This window comes from Miscanthus floridulus, chromosome 7 (assembly GCF_019320115.1).
Source record: "Miscanthus floridulus cultivar M001 chromosome 7, ASM1932011v1, whole genome shotgun sequence".
Classification (NCBI taxonomy): Eukaryota; Viridiplantae; Streptophyta; class Magnoliopsida; order Poales; family Poaceae; genus Miscanthus; species Miscanthus floridulus.
This window is the reverse complement of record NC_089586.1, coordinates 115,279,378-115,304,144: the sequence shown is the minus strand read 5'-3', so window position 1 is coordinate 115,304,144 and position 24,767 is coordinate 115,279,378. Positions and strand designations below refer to the sequence as shown.

The 24,767-nt window shown below is 44.7% G+C and overlaps 3 protein-coding genes, 1 long non-coding RNA gene and 3 other non-coding genes across 10 annotated transcripts; 2 read left to right on the top strand and 5 right to left on the bottom strand.

Annotated features, from left to right (window-relative positions):
• The first annotated feature begins 3,802 nt into the window (after window positions 1–3,802).
• LOC136464933 (uncharacterized) lies at window positions 3,803–6,395 on the top strand. The gene is made up of 2 exons (XM_066463876.1): window positions 3,803–4,227; window positions 5,822–6,395. The coding sequence occupies exons 1-2, from the start codon at window positions 3,803–3,805 to the stop codon at window positions 6,393–6,395; spliced, it is 999 nt and encodes a 332-aa protein (XP_066319973.1).
• An 8,058-nt stretch (window positions 6,396–14,453) lies between these two features.
• LOC136464365 (E3 ubiquitin-protein ligase CIP8-like) lies at window positions 14,454–16,152 on the bottom strand. Its single transcript, XM_066463323.1, has one exon. The coding sequence runs from the start codon at window positions 15,846–15,848 to the stop codon at window positions 14,865–14,867; it is 984 nt and encodes a 327-aa protein (XP_066319420.1). The 5' UTR covers window positions 15,849–16,152; the 3' UTR covers window positions 14,454–14,864.
• A 291-nt stretch (window positions 16,153–16,443) lies between these two features.
• On the top strand, window positions 16,444–17,921 carry LOC136464363 (uncharacterized). The gene is made up of 2 exons (XM_066463322.1): window positions 16,444–16,625; window positions 17,509–17,921. Exons 1-2 carry the CDS (start codon window positions 16,478–16,480, stop codon window positions 17,769–17,771), a joined length of 411 nt encoding a protein of 136 aa, XP_066319419.1. The 5' UTR covers window positions 16,444–16,477; the 3' UTR covers window positions 17,772–17,921.
• A 778-nt stretch (window positions 17,922–18,699) lies between these two features.
• Window positions 18,700–24,153, bottom strand: LOC136467659 (uncharacterized). 4 transcript variants are annotated; one of them, XR_010761610.1, is made up of 4 exons: window positions 23,993–24,153; window positions 23,789–23,887; window positions 19,317–23,069; window positions 18,700–19,213 (listed from the first exon to the last, which is right to left on the bottom strand). It is a non-coding gene; the product is annotated as an uncharacterized lncRNA (long non-coding RNA). The 4 variants fall into 4 exon arrangements; XR_010761609.1 differs by having other exon boundaries at window positions 18,700–22,105; window positions 22,920–23,069; XR_010761611.1 differs by having other exon boundaries at window positions 22,920–23,069.
• On the bottom strand, window positions 20,503–20,581 carry LOC136468250 (small nucleolar RNA R160). Its single transcript, XR_010761769.1, has one exon. It is a non-coding gene; the product is annotated as a small nucleolar RNA R160 (small nucleolar RNA).
• On the bottom strand, window positions 21,027–21,103 carry LOC136468259 (small nucleolar RNA R160). Its single transcript, XR_010761776.1, has one exon. It is a non-coding gene; the product is annotated as a small nucleolar RNA R160 (small nucleolar RNA).
• Window positions 21,164–21,242, bottom strand: LOC136468255 (small nucleolar RNA R160). The gene has a single exon (XR_010761773.1). It is a non-coding gene; the product is annotated as a small nucleolar RNA R160 (small nucleolar RNA).
• Window positions 24,154–24,767: the final 614 nt, after the last annotated feature.

Below are 24,767 nucleotides of genomic sequence, written 5' to 3'. Positions count from 1 at the left end.
TCTCACGATACTTAATGAAAGCCAAAATGATGTGTTGTTGTATAAACAATCTAGTTCAAGCACAAGATAACAATGCAAATGGAATTCACACAAAGGCTTATTTATTGTGGGATTTTCATGTACTATGTGAAAGCAAGCTCGTAAGAATTAATTAATGAGATATGAGGGATTGCATATGGAATGGTCTCATATTTGAAGCTTGCTAAATTGAAATGAAAAATATAACAATACAAATGAATGGATGATTCAACACAAGATGTGACTTGATGGCTTGAGATGGTGAAGATAGCAAGGAAAGGCTTCGAGGTACTAAGCAAGGGTGAAGGGCAAGCGACGGCTTGGCGGTCAAAGAACCTAGCTAGGGTGAAGAAGGAAGTACTTGCATTTAGTTGAGGTACTAATCAAGCTATGATGGTCATGTCTATGTGGAGGATCAAATCACTATTGGAGTGTTTGATGAAAGTGACTTGATACATTTGGGATTATTCAAATTTGATGAATGGAATCAAGTCACGTGCTCAAGATGGCTATGCTCAAGTGAAAAGATCAATATCAACATGTTGGCACCCTCACTTGATGAAGATTGGGATACACGGCTTCGGTTGAAAGAGATCAACTCAAAAGGTTTAAATTCGTTATACTTTCAAATTTGAGTTAATAGGAATGTCATACTATTAAGAGGGATGCATCATGTTGATAGATAATGTTTCATAAGTGCTCAAGCCAACCCATGTGAGTTTTTAGAGTGTTTGAGAGATAAAAGAGCTAACTGATTTTTGCTAGTCTGGCAATACCGATATTGATACCGGACGTGTCCGGTATTTGCCCAGCAATGATAATACTGTTGATCTCAGGTTGGTTTGTCGGGAGTTCCGGTAATGGTCGGGAGTTCCGGTAACGGTCGGGAGTTCTGATGTCTCGTCCTTAACTGACTTGGAGAGTTAACTGTGGTGGTCATACCGGACGTGTCCGGTATTCATACCGGACATATCCGGTATGGATGGCCAGAAGCCAATGGCTAGTTTTCAAATGCCTTGAGGGTCGGGAGTTCCGACGGTCGAAAGTTTTGGCATGAGTCGGGAGTTCCAACACCTCACATACTTTAACCCAGTTACCTTAGTTTTCAAATGTGTTGAGGGTCGGGAGTTCCGACAGTCAGAAGTTCTGGCATTCATCGGGAGTTCCGACGCCTCACAACGTTACTGTAACTCAGTTACCGTTGGCGCAGTATAAGTCATACCGGACGTGTCCGGTTGTCCGGTATGGCAACGGCTATAAAACGGCTAGTTTTTCCAAGGGGGCTATAAATACCCCCAAGCCTCCACCTTTGGAGGCTGCTAATTCTGCTAATACACATACACATTTTTGAGCCTTGCCAACTCTCCTAAACCCTCTCTTCGTGAGTATGTGATCCAAATCGCAAAATCCATTTGTGGGTTAAGAGAGAATTTGAAAAAGAGAGCAAGCCACCACTTGAGCACTTGTGCATATTGTCAATCTCATGATTTACATTTGTTACTCTTAGACTCTTCGGTCCTAGACGGCTAGGCGTCGCCAGAAAGCACATGAGAGATTGTGGTGTGCCTTAGAAAGTTTGTAACGGTCGATTCCGCCGCCTCGGAATCAACTAGTGGAAGGAGGAAAAGGAGTTGGAAAAGACTCCGGCTAGAGTGACCTTCGTGGTACCCTCTAGGGCTAACCTTTGCTGGGTCACCCGCAGTCTCCTCAACGGAGAGTAGGACTCAAACGAGTCTGAACTTCGGTAAAACAACTATCGTGTCTCAATTCGCATTTCATTTGATATTTGTGTTGCTCTTGTGCAGGTTATCTGTGTATATTGTCATATCTAGTAGGTACCTGCAATTTGATTTGAAGTTAGAAATCAAAAGGAGCAAGTTTAGGGTTGTTCCAATGAAACCGTGTATACCGGACATGTCCGGTATTGATCACTGTGCCAGGCTATTCTGTAGAACACGCGCATACCGGACACGCCCGGTATGCCTATCGGACACGTCAGGTATTTCCTGCCTATGCTGAATATATTCATTCTATGTTCTAACTTTGTATTATAGGGTTGTAACTTCTATATATATTCTTCATACCTTGTTTACAATGTGGCTAACTTGTGAGAGGTGGTACTACTCTTTATTTAGAGTTTTCATTTTGGAAACTCCATTTACTAATTGTTTCTACATTTAAAGGTGTTAATTTTTAGAAACGCCTATTCACCCCCCTCTAGGCAGCATCCTAGGTCCTTTCACCCCTGCCAGATCAACACGGCTCCATCTCCTCCGGTAGTGGCGAGCTGCGTGAGCGCTTAGCTATCCACCCCGACCGGCCCCCACGCAGCTCCATCTCCCGCTGGCAGTGTGCTGCGATAGGGTATGAAGCAAACCCTATGGCCTCACACGACGCACAGCCGCTGCCTGCTACATCTCCACCTCAATCGCATCAACACACCAAGCGACGGGACTAGGATCTTTCATGTGTGTGGAAGCAGAATGAGAGGATGCACTGAGGAGAGAGAAGCAATACATCAATCACTAGAAAAAGAAATGGATAAGCTCACAGAGTCACGGTTGCCTACTGCCTCATACTACTCTTCTATATATTGTTCTTTATTTTTTAAATTATTTGATGTTTAGGGATAAGATCATAATTATTTCTCCAATCGAATTTACATGTGTTGTTGTTTCCTATATTTTTTGTATGATCACTCACACCCCGTCCATATGAAATTCATGTGTTTTCCAACTTTGTGTGTTTCTACATGCATCCCTATCATATTTCTTTGTGGAGTGAAATCCATTAGGGATCCCTAAACTTGTCCCGCGTCCCGCGTTCTCAAGTAGGTCCATGAACTCTGAAAACCTATAATTTAGGCCCCTAAACTTGATTAATGTATCAGTGGAGGTCCAAACCGGGAATGGGAAGGCTGTTTTGCCAACCTGGACTGCCAATGTGGTTGCTGGGCCTATGTGGGAGTGGTCTGTGGGCTAACAAATATTCCAGGAGGCCCTTGTCGCAAGCCCGTATTCATTTGTCGCCCCCGCATCCTCCTAGTCGGAGGGGCGCGGTCTTGCGAGCCGCGTCGCACGTGAGGCCGATGCAGGCGAGCAACAAGGCGGACACCGGCGTGCACACCTAGGTGTCATCGAAGAGGGACAAGGTAGTGTGGTGGGCAGAGGCAGGTGGCGTGAGCGGAGGAAGGCGCATTGGATCTCGAAGCATGGCTCCTAGTTTCTGCAAGGAGGGAGAACCTCCGCCGGAGTACGACGAGTCTCTCTATGACTTAATCTCTTGTGGGTTGAGTGTTGTAGGGAGGAAGAACCTCCTCTGCAAGACGTAGATGACTACTTGTGTAATGTTTGTGCAATCTTTGAATAGTTAGGGTTTGGATTTAGTTGAGTTGTCCAATTTGGCTACTGTTGGGGTGAAATTGTGATTTCTAGGGTTTGGATGCATGTTGTTACTTGTTAGCGTAGATTTTGTTTGCAGTGTGAAATTGTTTAATCAAGTTTGTTGTTTGTGTAATGTAGGTCCTAGTTTCAACAAATTTTCACTAGAAGTACATCATGGAGGTTCTTTCTACGGTCATGGTGCTAACAGAACTTATGTAGACGGTAAAGTGACATGGTATGACAACTTGGAAGTAGGGTTCTGGTGCTATGTGTGGATAGAGGACCTGGTCTTATACCTAGATTATGGCCTAACTGACAATGTGAGTGTGTACTGGTTACTGCCTGGGAATGAATTAAGTGATGGCCTTAGGATCCTTTCGTCTGATGAAGATTGTATGGTAATGACACAAGTTGTAGATAGCGTGAACTTTGTGCTTTATTTTGACCACTACAAGTACACAGGGGTTACTGACTGGGATGATGTGTTGAACCCAATTTCTAAGTTAGATGGTGAACCCAAGGTTGTCAGCCCTGTGAAGCAGTCTAGGGACAAACTACCAGAGTTCTATAGTAACATAGAGGTTGCAAGGCATGGTAGTGCTGCTGTAGACATGTCTGATGGTGACAGTGAAGATTCAAATTACATTGATAGTGACTATGACTTAGAAGATGGTGATGATGACTTGTTTGTGGACAATGAAGATGAAGAAGTCATAGATGGGGGTGCAGGAAGGGAAAAGAAGATGAGCAAGGGCAAAGAGGCATCAGCAGGCCCATCTGTTCCCACCCAAACAGAAGACAATACTGATGAAGACTTTAATTTTGATGCAGCTAAATGACTCGTTTGATGACACTAACATGCGCTTTGTGCGGAGGATTCAAGAATTAGAGGTCAGAGAAGCCTTGAAAAGGATGAAAGGGGGCAAAGCGATGGTTCCTGATGGTATCCCAATCAAGGTGTGGAGATGTCTTAGGGATATAGCTATAGTATGGCTAACCAAGATGTTCAACAATATCTTTTGATCAAACAAGATGCCTAAGGAGTGGAGAAGAAACATATTGGTACCAATCTACAAGAACAAGTGAGATATCCAAAGTTGTACTAATTATCAGAGAATTAAGTTGATGAGCCACGCTATGAAGTTATGGGAGAGAGTCATCGAGCAGCGCCTACGAGGAACGACATAGATATCAACAAACCAATTTGGTTTCATGCCCAAAAGGTCAACCACAGAAGCAATCTTCTTAATAAGACAGGTTATGAAACGGTTTAGAGAGTAGAAGAAGGACCTCAACTTGGTTTTCATTGACTTGGAGAAGGCTTATAACAAGATACCAAAAAATATTATGTGGTGGTCTTTGGACAAACATAAAGTCCCATCAAAGTACGTGACCCTCACAAGGACATGTACAACAATGTTGTGACTAGTGTTCGAACAAACGATGGTAATACAGATTACTTCCCGATTAAAATTGAACTTCATCAAGGGTTAGCCTTAAGCCCATATCTCTTTTCCTTGGTAATGGATGAGGTTACCAGGAACATACAAGGGAATATCCCTTGGTTTATGTTGTTTGCTGATGATGTAGTGTTAGTGGACGAAAGCCAGGCGGGAGTAAATAGGAAACTAGAGTTATAGCGGTAGACCCTTGAGTCTAAAGGTTTTAGATTGAGCAGAACTAAAACCGAATACATGAGATGCGACTTTGGCGGAGTTGTACAGGAGGAGAGAGATGTGAGTTTGGAAGGTCAAGTAGTGCCTAAGAAGGATACCTTTCGGTATCTTGGATCGATGCTACAGAGGGATGAAGATATTGATACGGACGTTAGCCATAGAATCAAAGCAGGGTGGATCAAGTGGCGACAAGCTTCTGGCATTCTCTGTGACAAGAGGGTACCACAAAAGATAAAAGGAAAGTTCTATAGAACGACGATTAGACTGGCTATGCTGTATGGAGCAGAATATTGGCCTATAAACATTCGACATGTTCAACAACTGAGTGTTGTAGAATTGTGTATGTTGCGATGGATTTGTAGTCACACAAGAATGGGCCGAGTTCGAAACGATGATATATGTGATCGCCTAGAGGTAGCACCAATTAAAGAAAAGCTTGTCCAACATCAGTTGAGGTGGTTTGGCCATGTCCAAAAGAGACCTACAGAGGCACTAGTGCATTGTGGAGTCCTAAGCCAAGCTAATAATATGAGGAGAGGTAGAGGAAGACCAAAATTGACATGGAGAGGCAATAAAAAGATATTTGAAAGCTTAGGATATATCTAGAGATCTATGTTTGAATAGGAGTACTTGGAAAGCGGCTATTGAAGTGCCTAAACCGTGACTTGGGGTTCTTGGTGGGTTTCAACTCTAGCCTACCCCAACTTGCTTAGGACTGAAAGGCTATGTTGTTGTTGTTGGTGGTGGTGAATCAGATGGTGAAAGGGAAATGAAGCTGAAATTCAGATCTTTCAACCCTGATGACCTGGTGAACCCAACTTTTAGAGTTGGAATGGTGTTCTCCACTATGGAACTGCTAAGAAAAGCAATCACTGAGTACAGCTTGAAGCACAGAGTTGATATTAAGATGTCAAGAAATGACAAGACAAGGGTTAAAGCTCATTGTGCTGTAGGGTGCCCCTGGGGTTTGTATGCTTCATTGGATAGCAGAGCTAATGCATTCATGGTGAAGACTTATGTGGCAGATCACAATTGCAAGAAGGAGTGGTATCTGAAGAGATGCATAGCCAAGTGGTCATCAGAGAAATACATTGAGTCATTTAGAACTGATGAGAAGATATCACTTGATAGTTTTTCTAGAATTGTGCAGAAGGAATGGAACTTGACACCATCAAGGAGCAAACTGTCTAGGGCTAGGAGGATGGCTTTGGACAAGATATATGGAGATGAGATAGATCAGTTTAACTTGATATGTGATTTTGGAAATGAATTAAGGAGGTCTAACCCTGGGAGTACCTTTTTATGTTGGTTTGAATGAAGGTCATTTCAGCCACATGTACTTGTCACTTGATGGCTGCAAGAGGGGCTTTCTTAGTGGCTGCAGGCCATTGATTTGCCTCGATGGATGTCACATAAAGAACAAGTTTGGTGGACAGTTGTTAATTGTTGTTGGTGTAGACCCAAGGATACATGAATTTGGTTCCTGAAGACACTGAAAAAGACCTTGGCATCGATAACACCTATCCTTGGACAATAATGGCAGACAAACAGAAGGTATACTCTCTCACATTAATTTGTTTAACTCAATGTTTTAATTTGGTGAACTTTATGCAATGTAACATGTGCCCTTTGGTGAATTTTAGGGGCTCATACCTGTTGTTCAAGAGATTTTTCAAGATTCAGAGCACAGATTTTGTGTGAGACAATTGTACTCCAACTTTCAGGTACATTTCAAAGGTGAGAATCTAAAGAACCAACTTTGGGCATGTGTTAGATCAACTTCTGTTGACTGTTGTTGAGTGGAATAGAAATATGGATAGAATAAAAGAGTTAGATATGGATGCTTTCAAATGGTTAGAGCATATGGCCCCTAACACTTGGGTTAGAGCCTTTTTTTAGTGAGTTTCCCAAATATGATATTTTGCTGAACAATTCATATGAAGTGTTCAACAAGTACATGCTAGAAGCTAGAGAACTACCCATACTCAGCTAGGGCTGGATATCGAGCCAGCTCGGCTCGGCTCGGTCCTAACGACCTAGCTCAGCTTAGCTCGTTAATATTACGAGCTAGAGGGGCAGCTGAGCTCAACTCATTAGCGAGCTAGAGCTGGCTCGTTTAGCTCGCGAGCTACTAAAAAATAGGACATAAATGTTTATAATATTTATGCTACATTAATTCCAGAAGGCCACGTCCACTATTATGCAACCATACATGATTAATACACATCAGGTTCATCAAAAGTATCAACCATGCAACATAGTTGGTGCATCTATGATCCATGCAGTTTTAGCATACTTACTAGTTGCTTGCCACCACATACTTATGAAAGTCCACAAATTCAATATCAGCATCATCATCTTCTCCCTGATAAATAATCCATAAATCAACATTTAAGTACTACGACAAATATAAAATCAAAATCCATATGAAACAGCTGAAAATAAGAATTACATACCAATAGAATATGATGACATTTCTAGGTTAGCATCACCATCTTTTGGATTCATGATCGTGGGTTGATAGGCCTCAGCTCATTTTAGCTCGCAAGCTAGCTCGAGCTGGCTTGTTAAAACAGGGAGCTAGACTTTCGGCTCAGCTCATGAAAAAGTTAAAGCGAGCCGAGCCGAGCCGCGAGTATTTTGTCCAGCCCTGTACTCAGCATGATTACAAAGATCAAGGAGCAGCTGATGACTAGGATCTATAACAAGCAGAAGGATGTGATGGAGAAGTGGCCAGGACCTGTGTGTCCCAAAATTAGGAAGAAAATCCTGAGAAACTCTGAGTGGGCTAACCTTTGCTATGTGTCACCCGCTGGTAGAGGGATCTTTGAAGTGAAAGAGAGGGAGTACCGGTATACAGGTGACATAAATGCCAAAGGTGTTTGGATGGCATTAAGTTTATACCGTAGCAGCTGGAAAACACGGTAGCAGCTAGTTTTTTATAAGAGAAAAACACTGCTCCGACTAAAAAAAAAGTTGACCAGCCAAATGATTGTGGCCAGCCGAACAAGCTGTTGTGACTGCAGAAGGTGGAACTTGACTGGCATTCCTTGCAGTCATGCCATCTCTTATTTGAGGCATGAAAGAATAGTTGCTAAAGATGTCATTCCGTCTTATAGTACTGTGTATGGATTCAATATAATGCCATGTGCTGACAAGTCTAACTGGAAGAAGATGAATGGCCCAAATGTGAAGCCTCCTGTTTATGAGAAGAAGATAGGAAGACCCCCAAAGTCGAGGAGGTAGCAACCACAGAAGTCCAGGGCAAAAATGGTCCAACAATGTCAAGACATGGAGTGGTCATACATTGTAGCTGGTGCCATGAGCCACACCACAATGTGAAAGGTTGTTCAATGAAGAAACTAGGCATCAGACCCAAACAACCAATCAGAAGGCACCCCCACCAGTGGACATAGACCATGATGTAGAGTTCACGCAAGAGCTAGTCCAACCCCCAACTGAACCGGTGCAAATTAAAGAACCTATGTTGTCATAAATGTTGTAAGAGGTAAAGATAGAGTCTACTGTCTTACCAGACTGGAACTATGATATGTGCTAAAAATGATCAACCCTTTTATATGCAAGTGACAAATCAAACCCAGCTGTCACAAGACCATTGACCCTTGCCTTCTTCAGCATTTGTTGATAACAATCGGCCAACAGCTAGGCCAATTGTCCTGACTACATCAACCAAAGAAGGACAAGCTGCTGCTGCTGGCTGGGCTGGCCAGCCCCTTCACATGGACACTGTTCCAATGAACCAGCCAGCAGTACTTCTCTCTCACATAAACGAACCAGCAACGATACGAACCAGCCAATCGAACAGGCTGAAGAAGCGTAAGAACGCAGTCAAGAAGGCCGATGCTTCTGCTCCTAAGAAGCCTGGCAAGAAGAAAAAATCTGCAGACCGAAAGCAATGACAATCATACTTTGGTTAGCTAGTCTTTTGTGAATGAAACATAGGTTTCACTCTTGGATATAGCTTTTGATGTATAGCTTTTGCTGCTAAGATAGCACAGAAATACAGGTGCAAGGGTGCTGCAGCCTAATGTGCTTACTCTGTAAGGGCCTGAACTGATTACTTGTAGGCTGCAACATAGTCTATTCAGTCTGGTCTGTAATGTAAGGTTGCACCAAAGTTGGGGCCAGTTTGGTTGGCGAAAAATTTGGCAAAACGCTGCTGTAGCGTTTTCGTTGTTATTTAGCAATTAGTGTCTAATCATAGTCTAATTAGGCTTAAAAGATTCGTCTCGTGGATTTCGTCTAAACTGTGTAATTAGTTTTATTTTTTATTTATATTTAATGCTTCATGCATATGTCCAAAGATTCGATGTGACGGGAAATCTTGAAAATTTTGACACTAGACAGGGCCTTGATGGATGCTTACTTCTAGGCTGTAAAATTGCACCAAACTCTATAAGAGTGGTAGGCTGATGGTTTAGCTTCATACTGTGTCCATTTCAGTCAATATTATTGCATCTTGTCTACTGTGTACAATCTACTCAGAAACTCCATTTTAGTCAATATTATTGCATCTTGTCTACTGTGTACATTTCCTGGCATACATCTAATGGCATACATCAATTCACGAGAACAGTACTACAAACAGTAGGCAAATGAGAGCTACAAGTCCACATCCACACACAAACAGCAAAACCTCCAACAAGTGTTCTATTTCCTTAGCTGCTGCAACCACTAACAGCTCTTGACTGAACTTGCACCCTCTTCCTCCTTGGGCAACAGCTCCCCTTGAACTTCATCTTCATGTTCCTGTGCTTGTGCTTCCTTTAGCCTCCGCAGCAACTCCAAATAGTCTTCCTCCCAATAGAAAAAGGGACAACCGGATCCATCTCTCTAAGCAAAAAAAAAAAAAAAAAAAAAAAAAAAAAAAAAAAAAAAAAAAACCAAATCAATGCACCAAACAAATGAAACTAGAGATCTGCTGAAACTAACTAGTGGTAAGGGCACACGAAAAAATGCGATTTGGGTTGGTTAGAGTAGTAGACAGCCGCTCCACCACCTCAGCCCGTCCACTCTCATTGCACCAAATGAGGGGGATTTCTTGTCTCCTCCTTGTGGGCTGCATCCTGGTGGAGCTTGAGCTTCCACGCCCAGCCATGGCGTCCAGGAGGGAGCAGAATAGGGAAAAGGAAGGAGAGTGAAGAAGATAGGTGAGAGGGAGAGGGAGAGGGGAATGGGGTTAAATGCAATCTGTGCAAGAAAATGGCAGGAAATTTCCCGCCAGAAATGGGCAGCAGCCACGTTGGCAGTCCAGGTTGGCGAAACAGTCTTCTCATTCCGGGTTTGGACCTCCACTGATACATTAATCAAGTTCAGGGGCCAAATTTCAGGTTTTCAAAGTGCATGGACCTACTTGAGAACACAGGACAAATTTAGGGAACCCCAGTGGATTTCACTCTTCTTTGTGTTTTTTTTTTCATTTCTACATTCAAAAGATTCTTAGCTGCAAACTCCTCCCGCTCCATGTAAAGTTCTATCTATAGCATCTTTGTTGTTTCCGCAGCAACACGCGGGGAATTCACCTAGTTTACTCTATATATAAACACAATAAAAAGTTAACAGAAAAAAAATTCCGCTGTCCAAAAAAACGGTGGGCATGGAGAAGACTAACGGCGTCGGCATTCCTCGTCTCGCCGAGGATTCACTCACGCGAATTTTGCGGTGGATATGTTAACACTTGTGCCCGTCTTGAGCGCATTGCGCGAATAGATAATACTAAACTCAAATGAACTTTCACAAGTGCATGCATTCTGATTGCTCGTCCCGTCGTGCCTTTTCAGTGCTGGTGGTCCTAAATTTCGTTGAATATATTACATATTCTTGTGGATCGATCGACGATGATTGTCGACTTGTCGTACGTGCGTGCTCAGTTTTGCCAGACACAGATTCTAAAGCGGTCTAGATTTCTCTCCTTCATGTGCAAATTGTGGGCACAAAGTTGGAAGTGTTGTTAATCTCCCATCCTTCTTCTTTTCCTTTTACAGAAAAAGAAAGGAAGAGCACTGTGCATGTCTATGGATTTTTTTTTTGGAATACATGTCTATGGATTGTTAAATGTTTTTGTCGAGCTACAAAGTTGGCCAGATCCTTTCAGAATGACTTTATAGTGTTATTGTATCATGTGGACAGGAAGTTTCTTCTTCTATCACAACCTTTTCAGACTCGCACGGCACGAACTATACTTGTTAATATATCCGAGAGTTGAATAGGATTGCAAAGTTATCAAATTGTGTTTTGTCGTTCCTAGAAATATATTTTTTAGGATCTCCTAGAAGAAGCAAATGATGAAGACCACTATGAGATTGCACCAGCACCTTTACAAATTTGAGCCCAGTAGCATCCTAGCATGTACAGGTTGGGTTTGGGCTTGTAAACCCACCTTGAATATTGGACACATTTCCATTGGGCCTGCTGGATTCATCTTCTTTCTACCACTTCTGCATTTACCCCCTTTCCTTCCGAGGATACGAGTTTTCGTTGTTTTGAGTTGGATTCTCAAAAAACTTGCACCATTCTTCAGCAACTGGTTTCTCCATTCTAGGTAGCCTAGCCTTCCAAAGTCTGGCTTCCGCTATGCAAGATAGGATAATCTGTCGTACAGAGATTGTCTCATTGCGGAAGACGGTTCCATTCCTTCGTTTTCAGATTTGCCAGAAGCACAGGGCAAGGAGCATGTTGTGTTGTTTAGCCGGCACACTGTTTATCTTCAGAAGAACGGGTATATCGCGACTTGCGGCTCCAGGCTGCGGCAGTGGCACCCCTAAGACCGCCCAGAACTCCATTGCCTTCGAGCAGTGGAAGATTATGTGTTGTGCTGCCACCCCACAAGAGAGGCATGCTGGTTTGTCAACCACATGCTTCTTGTACAGATTTGCTCTGCACTGAATTCTCCCTTTGATTAGGAGCCACGTAAACAATTGCACCCGAGGTGGAGCAGCATTCTTCCAGATGAACTCGGCGGATGGATCTGAGGCTTGGTCTTTGGCCTTCAGCAGTTTGTAGATAGCAGACGAGTCCAGTCTGCCCGGACCACAACTGAGGCCCCGTTCGCTGGTCTGGCTGAAAAACATTGTTCTGGTTGAATTGTTGTGAGAGAAAAACACTATTTCGACTAAAAAAATAAACCGAATAGGAGGTAAGCTGAATGGAGATTGCCTTTGATCGTCATCATTGTCTGACAGGATCGTCTGTTCAATGACCAGTGGTTGAGTTCCAACTGAGCTTGTGCTGATAGTCATTAAAAAAATAAGAAGAAAGAAAGAGCGTCACATACACGTCCTTTTAAATTTAATACTAAGACTGGCCTCTGGGACCGCGCCAACTGAAACACACGCAAAGGGCCGGCCAGAGAAAGTATCTGATGGAAACAAGAGCCGAAGAGCGAGGTGACATGCGAACAGAACCCAACCCCAACCCCGACGGCAGCGCGACGACGACTCTCGACGCGACGTGCCTACCCGCAGCCCACCCTGGCCGATCCCGCAAGCGTACGCGGCGACGAGAACGATCTCCTAACGAACGAACCGTCTGCTGGTTCATACCCAACCCAAAGAATCGGTGGTTATCAGAAACCCAAAGAATCGGCGAATCGATCAGGAACAGCAAGGAAAGCGCACCGCAGATGCATATCATCATCAGCATCAGTCTTATCTTCGTTTCGTTGCTGGCATCTGTGCTCAACGTCAACAAGTAGACGTGTAGGTCGCAACGCAACGTCAATGATCTGTTCCGTAAGCTGATAAATAAACCAAAAATAAAGTAGGGGATAAGCAAAGTGTGAAGAGAGATCGATGGGCCCGCGGGATCGGTTCCATTCTTCGTATTGTACCTCGCTCTCGTTTTCGGGGTACGGCTTTCAGGGCATGTGCTGAAGGCCTCTGCTTTCAAGCTACGGAAACTGGCGAGGATTCTGCTGCCTTCCGCTGGTTGCGTCCACAAGCCACGTATATAAACTTTTATCACGTACTACTAGCTGCGAGGTTGTGATCCCAAGATATCCGTCATACCGTGAAGAACCGGATCGTATAGCAGTTACCAGCGTAACATTTTGATCGCGACGGGTGCGGAAACGGCAGCTGGCTGGGGACAGAGAAAAACACAAATTCCTAAGGGCTCATTCGGTTACGGCAGAACGACCCAGGATTGATTCCCGCTGATGAAAGCGTGTATAAATTAAGTAACAATTCCGGCCAGGATTTCTTCCAAAGGGTTGTCCGGGGAAAGCGAACGGAGCCTAATTCTTAGAGCAAGGCTAATAATATAGCCGGTTGGCTGGCTGTAAGGTTCTTTGCAGCCTTCTCTCAGCCCACTCATATAGTAGTTAGCTCTTTACAGTTAATACATGGCCCACTTGTCTCTCTCACAGACTTTGTTGGTTCTCGTGCCTAAGCCGGCTGTAAGCTTACAGCCCGCTTCTCCTCTCTCTCCTCTCCTCTCTCCTCCACGTCAGCATTTAGTCGGCTTACAACCTACTATTATACTTGCTCGGAGTGGATTCCTCATAGATTCGAATCTACAATAGGAAGGAACTGGGTTCCCATAGGGGCTCGTCTATTGCATTTGCATAATGTTTGATGGTTTGCATTTCACTGAAATGGACAGTTGGAACTATGAACTGGCAGGCTGTCCACCCGCATTTGAATCCAAGTCTGGGCGAACGGCCGGTGTCGATAGAGACCCGTTCTGAGACTGCTCAGGCAGCCAATCAATGCTTAATCTACATTAAAAAAAAACTATGAACCGGAAGATAGGAAGAGTAAGTCTGAGATAAAAGAAGAGCCTGCGACTGCATTCTTTTTCTGTCACCCTTCCTCCTCAGTTAAAAAGTATGTATTACGGATCTATCCATTAATAAGTAATTGTAAGCGTGTGTCAACGTTAGTGCGGTTAACATTGATTCAAATCACAAGTTCAAGCAATTTTATTACTCGTTAAGAAAAAGGAACAATGCATGCACGGACATCTTCAGAATGTAACGTTTGTTCCCTTTTTTCTTTTGAACAATTTTAAATGTGAAGGTCGTTGCTACTTCAAAATCATAAGTAAACTCATCATAATTCCAAGGCCAGCACAGCGGAAATATGAAGCGATCTCATTCAATGAAGCTATGCTAGGTACTATTGACCATTCCTTGTGCGCATTATTGACTAGCAGATGAGTTAGCATACTACGCCCCGATTGCTTCGCTGAAAAAAACAAGCCGAAACATTGTTTCGGTTGATTTGTTGGGAGAGAAAACACTATTCTGACTAAAAAAATAAGCTGAAAAAGACGGATTATAAGAGAAGCGAATAGGGCCTACAATTCTTGTAGCCCCCCGCGATAAATGTCTTTCAAATTTCCTCACATTGCTGATTTGTCATATAATCGTTTTATTAACGAATTAGAATACTAGTAAAAGTAATATTTGTATTGCCTACACATTGTAAAGAGAAGCCTGACAGTGCGATTGTGCAAACATTGTTCTGCCATCCCTATGTTTAGGGGTGTTTCGTCAACAGAAAGGATTCATGATTTTTTTTCGCCTCTGTTTCACTTTTCGTTCCGCTGTAAAAAACAGCAACCGATAACCTCAAATCTCACATCCAAATACACCATTGTCAAATATAAACGCACCGTGTTATGTCATCACTCTCTCTATGAAAATCACCACCACAACAACCAATCCACATTGATTTGATCCCTCTCCAGCCTGATCAAAAAGGAATTTGCAGCAAGTCGCAGAACCAAATATTAACACCGCACCGCCTCAAATTGCAGAATCAAATTAGTCCGTTGCTCCTTCGCCTACCCATTCGTCAAGGTATCCTGATGAAGACATCATACCTGCCGCCGTGCCACGCCGGTCTGCATCGCCACCGTCGCCGGCGGCCCGCCTCGCCTTCCACTTCTCGTACTCGGGGTTATCGGTGGGCAGCTCGTGGCGGCACAGCGGGCACGTGTTGCGGATGGCGAGCCACGGCAGGATGCAGGCGTCGTGGTAGAGGTGCGCGCACGGCAGCCTCCGGGCGCGCTCCCCGGCATCGACGCCGTCCTTGCACACCGCGCACTGCGCGTCGCCGCGTGCCGCGTCGGCCTCCGCGACCACCACCGTCGGGAGCGCCTCCACCGCGGCCTTCGCTGCCGGCCGCCCGCACTTGCCCGGCTGCTCGTGGTCCGCATCCGCGGCGGCGAGCTGCCCGAACAGCAGGTTGTCGGCGTCGTCGAGGAAGTACGTCTCGATTCCCGCGTCCAGGTCGTCGTCGCCGTCGTCCACCGCGAGGCTCCCCAGGCTGTTGGCGGCGAGCAGCACCTCCCACTCCAGGCTCCGCACCGCGGACGCCGCAGCAGCAGCCGCCTCCTCCTCCTCCTCCCTGCCAGCGACCTGCTCCCACTCGTCCGTGTCGCTCACGCCCACGTCCCACCTCCGGTGGTCGTCGTCGTGGTCCTCCAGCTGCAGGCAGTCCCAGCAGAGCGGCAGCGCGAGCTCCCCGTCCTCGTCGGGTGGCGCCCACTCGTCATCGTCCCCGTCGTGGAAGCCGAGCCCGAAGAAGGACGACGTGGCGGTCTCCCGGTCCCGGGGCTGGTCCATGCGCGGACGCACGAAGCTGGCGGCGTCGGAGTTGGAGTCCGACGAGAGAGCGGGGAAGGGCGGCCAGAATGAGGGGAAGGAGACGTTGCCCGGCTCCTCCTCCTCCTCCTCCTCAACGTCGGACCAGCAGCCGCCGGAGAGAGGGAGCAGCAGGTGGTGGGCGAGGGAATCGTTGGCCATCGGTAAAGCGAAGAGGAAGAGAGACCGCTCGCCTCGCTGCGCTCCTCTCTTTTTCTCCCCATCCCCCCGCTTTTCGTGCGCTTTAAAATTGGGTTGGTGTACCCGACGCCCGGCGCCGCCGCGAGGGCCGAACGGAAACGAGACGGGCGTGGGCGCGTGGCCTGGCCTTGCGCGCCTTCTTCCTTCGGTACGGGTGAGCACGATTGGATGGGTTTGGTTATCGGGCCGAGGTGGGCCGAAAGAAGAACATTTATTCCTGCGCGTTTCGGATTTCGGATTGACTTCCGTTCGGCCCGGCAGTGTCTCTCTCCCTTCGGCCGCCGTCCCGTGCCCTATCGCGTGCGCCACCCTCCCCCCCCCCCCCCCCCCCCCCCCCCCGGCATACTCTCTATACCTATGCGTACAAACTTTTTTGTTTCGGAAATTTTTTTGCGTGTACACATGTCCTTTACTAGGTCCGCCCCTGCGAAATCGAGCACCCAAACCCTAACTTCGAGCTATTTGTAATTTAGACATACATGTATTGTGTCTATTAACTTCGATATATATATATATTTTTTTAAATTATCGGGTCATATGTTCCTTTGCTTTGTTGAGCTAGCTTGAATGGATTTCATTGTTACAGCGAGATGTCGGAATACCAGAACGTTGTTGCGGGGAGGCTGAAGCTGAAGGGTAAAGCGCTGGACGTGAAGGAAGGTGGAGTGAAGAAAAAGAAAAAGAAGAAGTATCAGCGTGAGGAGTCGTCTCAGATTGGGCACGATGAGCTCCACGAAGGTTTTTCTCATTATTACACTGGCCAGTTTTTAACTTAAGCATCTACTGTTCAATTTCTGCACAATTGGATGTGTTGATAAGCATTGCTATGTTTAAACTTAAGCATCTGCTGTTCAATTTCTGCACAACTGGATGTGTTGATAAGCATCACTATGTTTGTAAGAGTTGGTACCCATCAACTGCTTGGTTGTGTGCATGATACCTTCTGACAATTTCTGGGTTTCCATGCACTGAATAATCGATTTGGCTTTGTTTTATTACATAATTGTTGATAATTACCTCTGTTTAGGTTCCCTGTATTTGTTATACCATTCCATCAAAAATGGGTGGTAGGTTACTAATGCTTCCAATAAAATTTTTGCTGCATTTTTCTCTGTATATGCTTGATGCTCATCTTATCTGTATTTGGATACACTGGTTTGTAGTTTATACAATCGCTGCATATATGTTTGTTTTTTGTATTCATGTCTTGATAAAGAATCTTGGAGGCATCACTAGAGGGATTTGACATTTAGTTTGTGCTGATAAGTGTTATTAGTGGCTATGTGTACTGTGCTACTGTTTGCAGAACAAATAAAGAACCCCAGTCCTATTACCTTCTCAGACACTCAGTTGTTGGTTGCACCTGCAATGACAATGTATTGGTTTGGAAACTTGGATTAGTTTAGTGTTATGAGAGGATAGGATATGATAGTTATCTCATGTTATTGGTGGATCAGTCTTTACTAAAATACTCTGCAGAGCTCAGTTCATTTTTCCAATAACTTGTTTAATTTTATACATTGTCTCACCTTTTGTGTTTGAGTAACTGTACTCCATGAATCTAAACATTTTCGGCTGGCTACACTCGCTTCATATCCAATTCAATGGTTATTTTCTTCAGGGGGAAGCTCTGAATTACCAACTGATCCCAACAATGAGCTGATTGAAGCTGACAAGATCGGAGATGAAGAAGGGAATTCACATCCTGACTATGATCATCTCACACCAGCAGAGCGACGCTACATGGAACAGAAGCAGAGGATTGACATGCAGAAGCTGGCCAAAGTTGCCAACAAGTCGCACAGGGACCGCATCCAGGACTTCAACCAGTACCTGGCAAACCTCAGCGAGCACTACGACATCCCCAAAGTTGGCCCTGGCTAACATAGCCAAACTGATGTGTTACGCACAAACAATTGTATGCTGGGTCTATCCAGCTTTATGTTGGCATGTTATGTATCATTTTATATATGTTGCAAAACGACCTATTGCAACCAGCAGATGATATTTAATTTCAAAAACATGTTCCAAGTATTCTGATCACGTGTTTAAGCTATTTTTTGGTTGCCCCTTTTAGTTGCAATCGTTTAATTCAAAATGTGATCAGCTTTTGATCTTTCCAGGGAACTCATTTTCTTTCAATACAATGGCAGAGCTAAACAACAAATTATACACAAATCGGTGCACATAAGTCAGATCAACATGACCTTATGTCTTATGTCAAGATAAATTAGTAGTCATACAAACTGTTACACCAGGCTAGAGTACTTAAAAATTAGAAGTACAACTTCTGATGCATCAAGAAGTCTGGCCAAATCGAGGCCCACTTGAAGCAATCTGAACTAAATCGAATTGATTGATCTTTGATACAAAGATCTGTTCTTGAGCTTGTACATTATTTCCATTTTGTCAAGCGTCCATGGACTTGAGAACCAGTTGGAAATCCTTACACACGTGGCCTATCATCGCAAAATTGCAGAGCCGACTTCGCTAATCAGGTGTGATAAGCAGCAATACATCATAATATGGTGATGTCAGTGCTGTGATGTGCTCATGCAGAACAAGCAACAAATCGACACAAAAATTATTCCTCTAGTCTGCTAAAAAAACTGTCACCAATTCCCAAATATAGATGATTTCGCTGTTCACTAGTAGCTAGAAATTTACTCTCTTTTTTTTTCGAATCTTCAAACAAATCTGTTCGCTATATCAGTCATTTACCCAAAATACTGATAGTCAAGGATGACAATGACCGTACAAGGACAACAATCCGTTCCCTGTTCGCATGACACGTCAACGAGAACAAATCTGCTTGAGACAAATGGATGCATCAGGTAAGTAAGCCAACATGTTAATTCATAAAGAACTCAAGTGCAAAAGGTATGACAAAAATAATAAAAAAGAAGTCTATTTTAGGCCCGAAGTATTGCAAGAGTCTGATTTTCACTCTAGTATTCTACCAGACAACATACAGTGTTTAACAATCAAAACCATCCAATTTGCACCCCTCGCCCTTTGGTCCTAAGTCCCAACCAAGGCTCAGTTGCTTCGCTGAGTGTCCCGAAGTAACCCCTTAGCCAGTCTTCTTCCTCTTCTCACCCATTCACCACCTCTCCTCTCCCTAGAAGGCTCAGTTTCGTCACCTTGCTGTTCTCCGGTTTCTTCCCCATTCACCCCCTGCCCTCTCGTCCTAGAAGGTTGAGTGCAGCTTAATGACGTCACTGTTCTCCAGTGGAGCTTCTTCCTCCAGATTGAGCGTGAACAAAATCCTGCTGCTTCCTACCTCCCATGTCCTTGTTAACCAATCTGGCATGGGGCTCTTCTTCCTGATGAAATCATAAGGAGTTGGATCAGTCAGGGTAAGTGGTGGGCAAGTAAAAGTGGAACGATACAAGGGATGTGGTGGCCTCATGGTGATGAGGTCCTCACCATGGCCATCCACTCCCAATCGCTCGAGATCACTTGGCAGTCACTGCTGGAGCTTGGCCTGCTTCCTTTTTCCAACTCCGTGCCGTGCCACCAGTGCGTGTATGGCTGCTGACACCATCTCTGCAGATGCTCTCGTGTGGCACATGCCTGCCTGGCATGCCTCACCCTCTTTTTTTTTTAATAAGCGGAATGCATTAAAAGCGGAATGCATTAAATTAAGAACATTTTACACTTAGGAGAGTTATGGTCTCCCAGATTACAGGTGTAAGGCTGTCCAGGATAGGACATGAGCCTCTGTGAGGGGGTTTGAACATACAAACTGAGAAGAAGCGCTAGCTTGTGTTGCAAGAGAATGAGCTGTTAAAGTTTTGTGATATGTGGATCTTGAGAATCCTGTGTTGTTAGTCATTCTAAGAGCATTTGTCCTGGTCCGATCTGGAGATGGTGGTGAGGGAGAAGGAAAGCAAAGTTTTTTGGGGAAAGTGTAGGGGCCAACGACAACGATGGTGGTGAAGGAGAAGAAAATGGCGAAGCTCAGTCAAAGCTGATGCCTCGTAGTCCCAGCCACAGAGGCGATAGAGCAGCTAAAATTTGCAGAAGAATAGATTGACAGAGAGCACAAGGAAGCTGATATTTGGGGGGCCAAATGGAATCCAAAATTCGAAGGGCGGGCTTGGTGCAAGCGGTAGAGTCTTACCACCTGTGACCGGAAGGTCCCGGGTTCGAGTCGCGGTCTCCTCGCATTGCACATGCGAGGGTAAGGCTTGCCACTGACACCCTTCCCCAGACCCCGCACAGAGCGGGAGCTCTCTGCACTGGGTACGCCCTTTTAAATGGAATCCAAAATTCATTTTTGCTTTATTTTCTACTGTTGTTGACTAATCTGACATGTGTCAGCTAAAAGCCTAAAACAGGTGAAATGGCCCCCCACGTGGTGAAAAATGCACACTAAACCAGATAAAAGATGAAAGTGAATGGTTTTGAAAAGTTTGAGGTTATAGAATGTTTGGGATCTGGGGGTGGGGTGGGGGGGGCGGGGGTGTTAAATATAAGGATTGGAGTGGGATAGTGAAAACCAAACTTTTTTGTAGTTCCACAGTTAAAATTGAACCAGTTTCATAGTAATATAGAGCACCAAGCTGAAAGGCATAAATTGCAAAAACTTAGATGAAAATATGACACAGGAAACAATCAGAGAACTTTGAAGACCATGAATTGATGTATCAACATCTATACTTAGGAACATATAACCTCATCAGTTTGCTTCTTTTGACATCTTAGACACTAAAACTTTGCTCGAGCATAATTAAGAAACACTATAAAGCTATATAGCCTAAAGGATAAAAGGGGCAGCCCCAGTGCACGTAGCTCCCGCTTGCGCAGGGTCAGGGGAAGGGTCCGACCACTTGGGTCTTTTGTACGCAGCCTTTCCCTGCATTTCTGCAAGAGGCTGTTTCCAGGACTTGAACCCGTGACCTCATGGTCACAAGGCAGCAGCTTTACCACTGCGCCAAGGCTCCCCTTCAATTACAATTACACAATATTTTTTAAGATGGACACAGTTCAAGTACAATTACAATAAAGACTACTGCACTAGACAAACATCAATTGGATACCATAGGTACAAGGTGCATAGAGAAAGCAATCAGAGAACTTTGAAGACCATCCGAGAATTCAATTGGATACCATAGGTACAAGGTACATAGAGAAAGCAATCAGAGAACTTTGAAGACCAACCGAGAATTATCAACAGCACAGTTTCAGATGGTATAGCTTCCTCATTTGCTTTGCAACATGTTGATTTAATTCACATGAAAGATTGTATGACAAGAAAAGTTTGAACATGAAGCAATCAGAGAACTTTGAAGACCATACGTGTGTTCTCCACATGAAAACATTCAGATGTTTCAGTCTCCTCATTTCGCTTCTGAACAGAATTACACTACATAGATTAACTGAAGGCAGCAAACATATCTGAAAGTAATAGTGTAATATATCAAAGAAAACAGCAGCAAGATGATGACGTGGGCAGAAGATATGACCCTGAGGAAAAATCACTGGCTTCCACAGAGGTATAGAGCCCCTGCCCGGTCCATTAATCTTCAACCCATAGATACCCTTTTCTCGCATTTTTCCCTGCGTCCAACCTCACAGAGCAGGGGGCCAATGGTGCGACTTAACCAAAACAGAGGCCATCGATTCAACAAAGGCGTGCACTCAAGTCTACGCAAATCAAGCGAAAGACTGCGCTTCTTGATTTTCAATAAGAACTAGCAGGAAAGCAGCGCCAATCCAGTGGTCCAAAGCGAAGCGAAGCAAAGACAAAATCACCCAAGCAACGCCCATTGAATACAGACAAGTAACAAAATCGCTCAAAAATGATTGCATACAACAGGATAAAAACCGTGTGAACATGGGAGCTTGGTACTCGCTCCTGGAGGCTAGGGTTTGTTTCCGCCGTAGTTGCTACATATCAAGGTTGAGGAGGAACTGAGGCCACACCGAGCAGGCGAGGGCGGTCAACGCGGCGGCGAGTCCGTCCCCGGCGGCGGGCGAGTGTGGCTAAGCTATCCACCTGCACGCTCGCTGCGGTAGTTGAACTGCTCTCGGTTGACTCCTCAACCCGCTAGTGATGCTCACTACTCACTGCCGGTTGATAATCCAACCCGGCAGTGATAGCTGGTCATATCACCGCTGAGTGATTCTTCGACTCGGGAGTGTTGTGCCATCATCACTGCCGGTTAGTGGAATTGGCAGTAGTAAGTCACCGCACCACTGTTGATTAACCTCTGCCGACATGAATTACAACAGTGATTATAGATCTGGCGTGGTGCAAGAGCACGTGACTAACGGATAGTAACTTCCACTGCAGTGACCAGTGAGAGGTGAGGGATGCAACCGCCGTCATAAGACTCCATTCTATAGGGCTTTCACTATTCTGTTTACTGTAACAAGAAACTGTTTTTATAATTAAGAACCGGTGAAACCATTATTTTTATTTTCATCTACTTTGGCTCTTTCGCACACTATAGCGAGAAGCTAGAGCTATGCTAAATGGAGTCTAAGCACTCACATCTACCATTTATTTAAGTTAGTGACAAGGTTTACAACTTTTACAAAAATATATCGCCCGCTCGGTGGAAAATTGTGTATAACTAGAGTATGAATCTATTTTCAAGATTAACATAACACCTCCTCCGTTCAAAAAAGAAGAAGAAAATAACGCTTCACATGGAGCCAAACAATTCTAATTTAGATTAGATATAAAAATAATATTAACGTTTGTACCTTCAATAAATTTGCTCATATAATATATTCCATAATGAATTTAGTAATATTATGCGTCATAAATATTGTTATGCTTTTATATATTAATTAAATTTAAAGTTTTTTTTAAATTTCATTCTTTCTTCAAAACGGAGAAGGGAGATGGAGCAACACTCTGGCTGTTTGGAATCCTGGTTCTACCCAACACGGACGTCTGGCCTGGCTCTGGCCAGCTCGAGCACAGCTGCTGTGGTGCGACCTCGTGTGTTTGTTTCCCTGAACCAAAATAAGCCGGGCCGAATAGTAGTGACAATATAATTTTAGTCAGGTACTAACCCATTCTCTCTTGTGGTGACTGAACTCACAGAACTGTAGTTCTATCACTTCTTGATTCAGTCTCCCATTTATCACCTAGTGTCCCACTAGCTTAGTGAATCTCGCTTCTCGGGCTTCTTGAAAAGATTTAGAACCTTTCTGGAGAACAATCTGAAACAAAAACAATAGTTTAGAGAGGCAAATTTCAGTGATGTGTCAATGATAATTTCAGTGATGTGTCAGTTTGTTTGTTTCCATGGACAGTGAGATACATATTTTTTTCAGTGATGTTATTTAGGTTGAGTGCATCACTGTTAACTCTGCTGAATTTGGAAAGGCAATACAGCAGAATCACCACAAGTGTGTGGAGCAGCTGCAGCTAAATAAACACCAAAAACTATGCTAATCTCGATATCACTATAATCTGAAACTCCAGTCCAGATGTAGTGTTTGGCATGTGGAGATCCCTCCTGAAACTGAAACCTATAGAAGGATCTTGATACACAACAAAATAACTTGCATCTAACTCAGATGCTCTGTTCTAGAGAAAGAAATTGTTTCAAATACTAAAAGGTAAAGGTGAATTCTGCAAGCTTTAAACTTTCTAATTAAACTCCTACAGAAAATATCAGATTACTCTATCCAAATTAAACTTTCTAATAAAAATCCAATCCAAGACGATTTGAAGCAGAATGAGCTTGCTGAGAAGTCACTTGTTATACTTCACCCAAAAACATTGCAGCAGGGAAGACGAACGGAGTCTCTGTGCTACAGCTACCAAGCCAAAAACGAATTGCGTGAGGACCGGAGGAGACTACTTCAGGGTCCAGGGAGGACACGGAAAAGGGCGCGTTGGCGGCGGGCGGCTCCTGCCTTCACCCAGAGACTACCTGTTTTTATCCGGCGCTCCTGCCTTCCCGCTTCAGCGCCTCCTCCTCTCCTGCTTGCGGCTCGGGTGCCGCCGATGGGGAAGGGAAAAGGGACGCTGCCTGCAATCGGATCGATGAATTGTATCAAGAAGCAGAAAGAGAAGGGGAAGGAGAAAGAGATGACGCGAAGGAGAAGATGGGGGAGCGGATCTGGAGGAGGGGCACCTGGAACTGCTCTCGGCGTTGGAGGAGGACACGCTGGAGCGGAGGCGTCGGCGACGACGGCGGCGGGCTGGCGGCGGCCGTCTTCTCCTTTCCCAACCGAGAGCAGTCACGGACTTCGGCGAGCACGGGAGATGGGGAGGACGCCCCAAGTCCCAACCCGCCCCGACCCGCTTTCCCTGTGAACCCAACCCGCCCCGACCCGCAGGATAGAAAAAACCCGTTTTCACCCAGCTGTACACGCTCCACGAGATATATGCGCGTACGTTACACGAAAGCCACAGTTTTACTCATGCACATCTACAATGCAAATTTAATTATTTTCAGAAAATAATATAAACTAATACATAAATTTATATTGGGGAACTAAACTATTTCTAAATTTATTGAGACATTACCGAGGATTGTTCCACATTTTTGTTTTTTATTTATATTCCTTTTTTTATTTGTTTTTTCTTCGTCAATTGCGTTCACGTACGCCCCTCGTGGTCATGATTGAAGCTCCCCCAAGGGCACTCCCCATTGTCATGGATGATCTCCGTTGCCGTTGTCACGCCGGTCCCCATGTCCTGCTTGCCCTCGCCGTCGTCTCGCTCTATGACTTCAATTTCGCTGATAGTTACCGGTACATTAAGTCACACCTCCTCTTTATCATCCTCCGCACCAATGTCAACGACGTCTCCGTCTACCACCTCGTCTTTGAAGGCGTCTCTGGTCAATTCCTCGTCGCTGTCTCTGGCCACCACCACAGAGGCATGCAATTGCGACCTTATGCGGG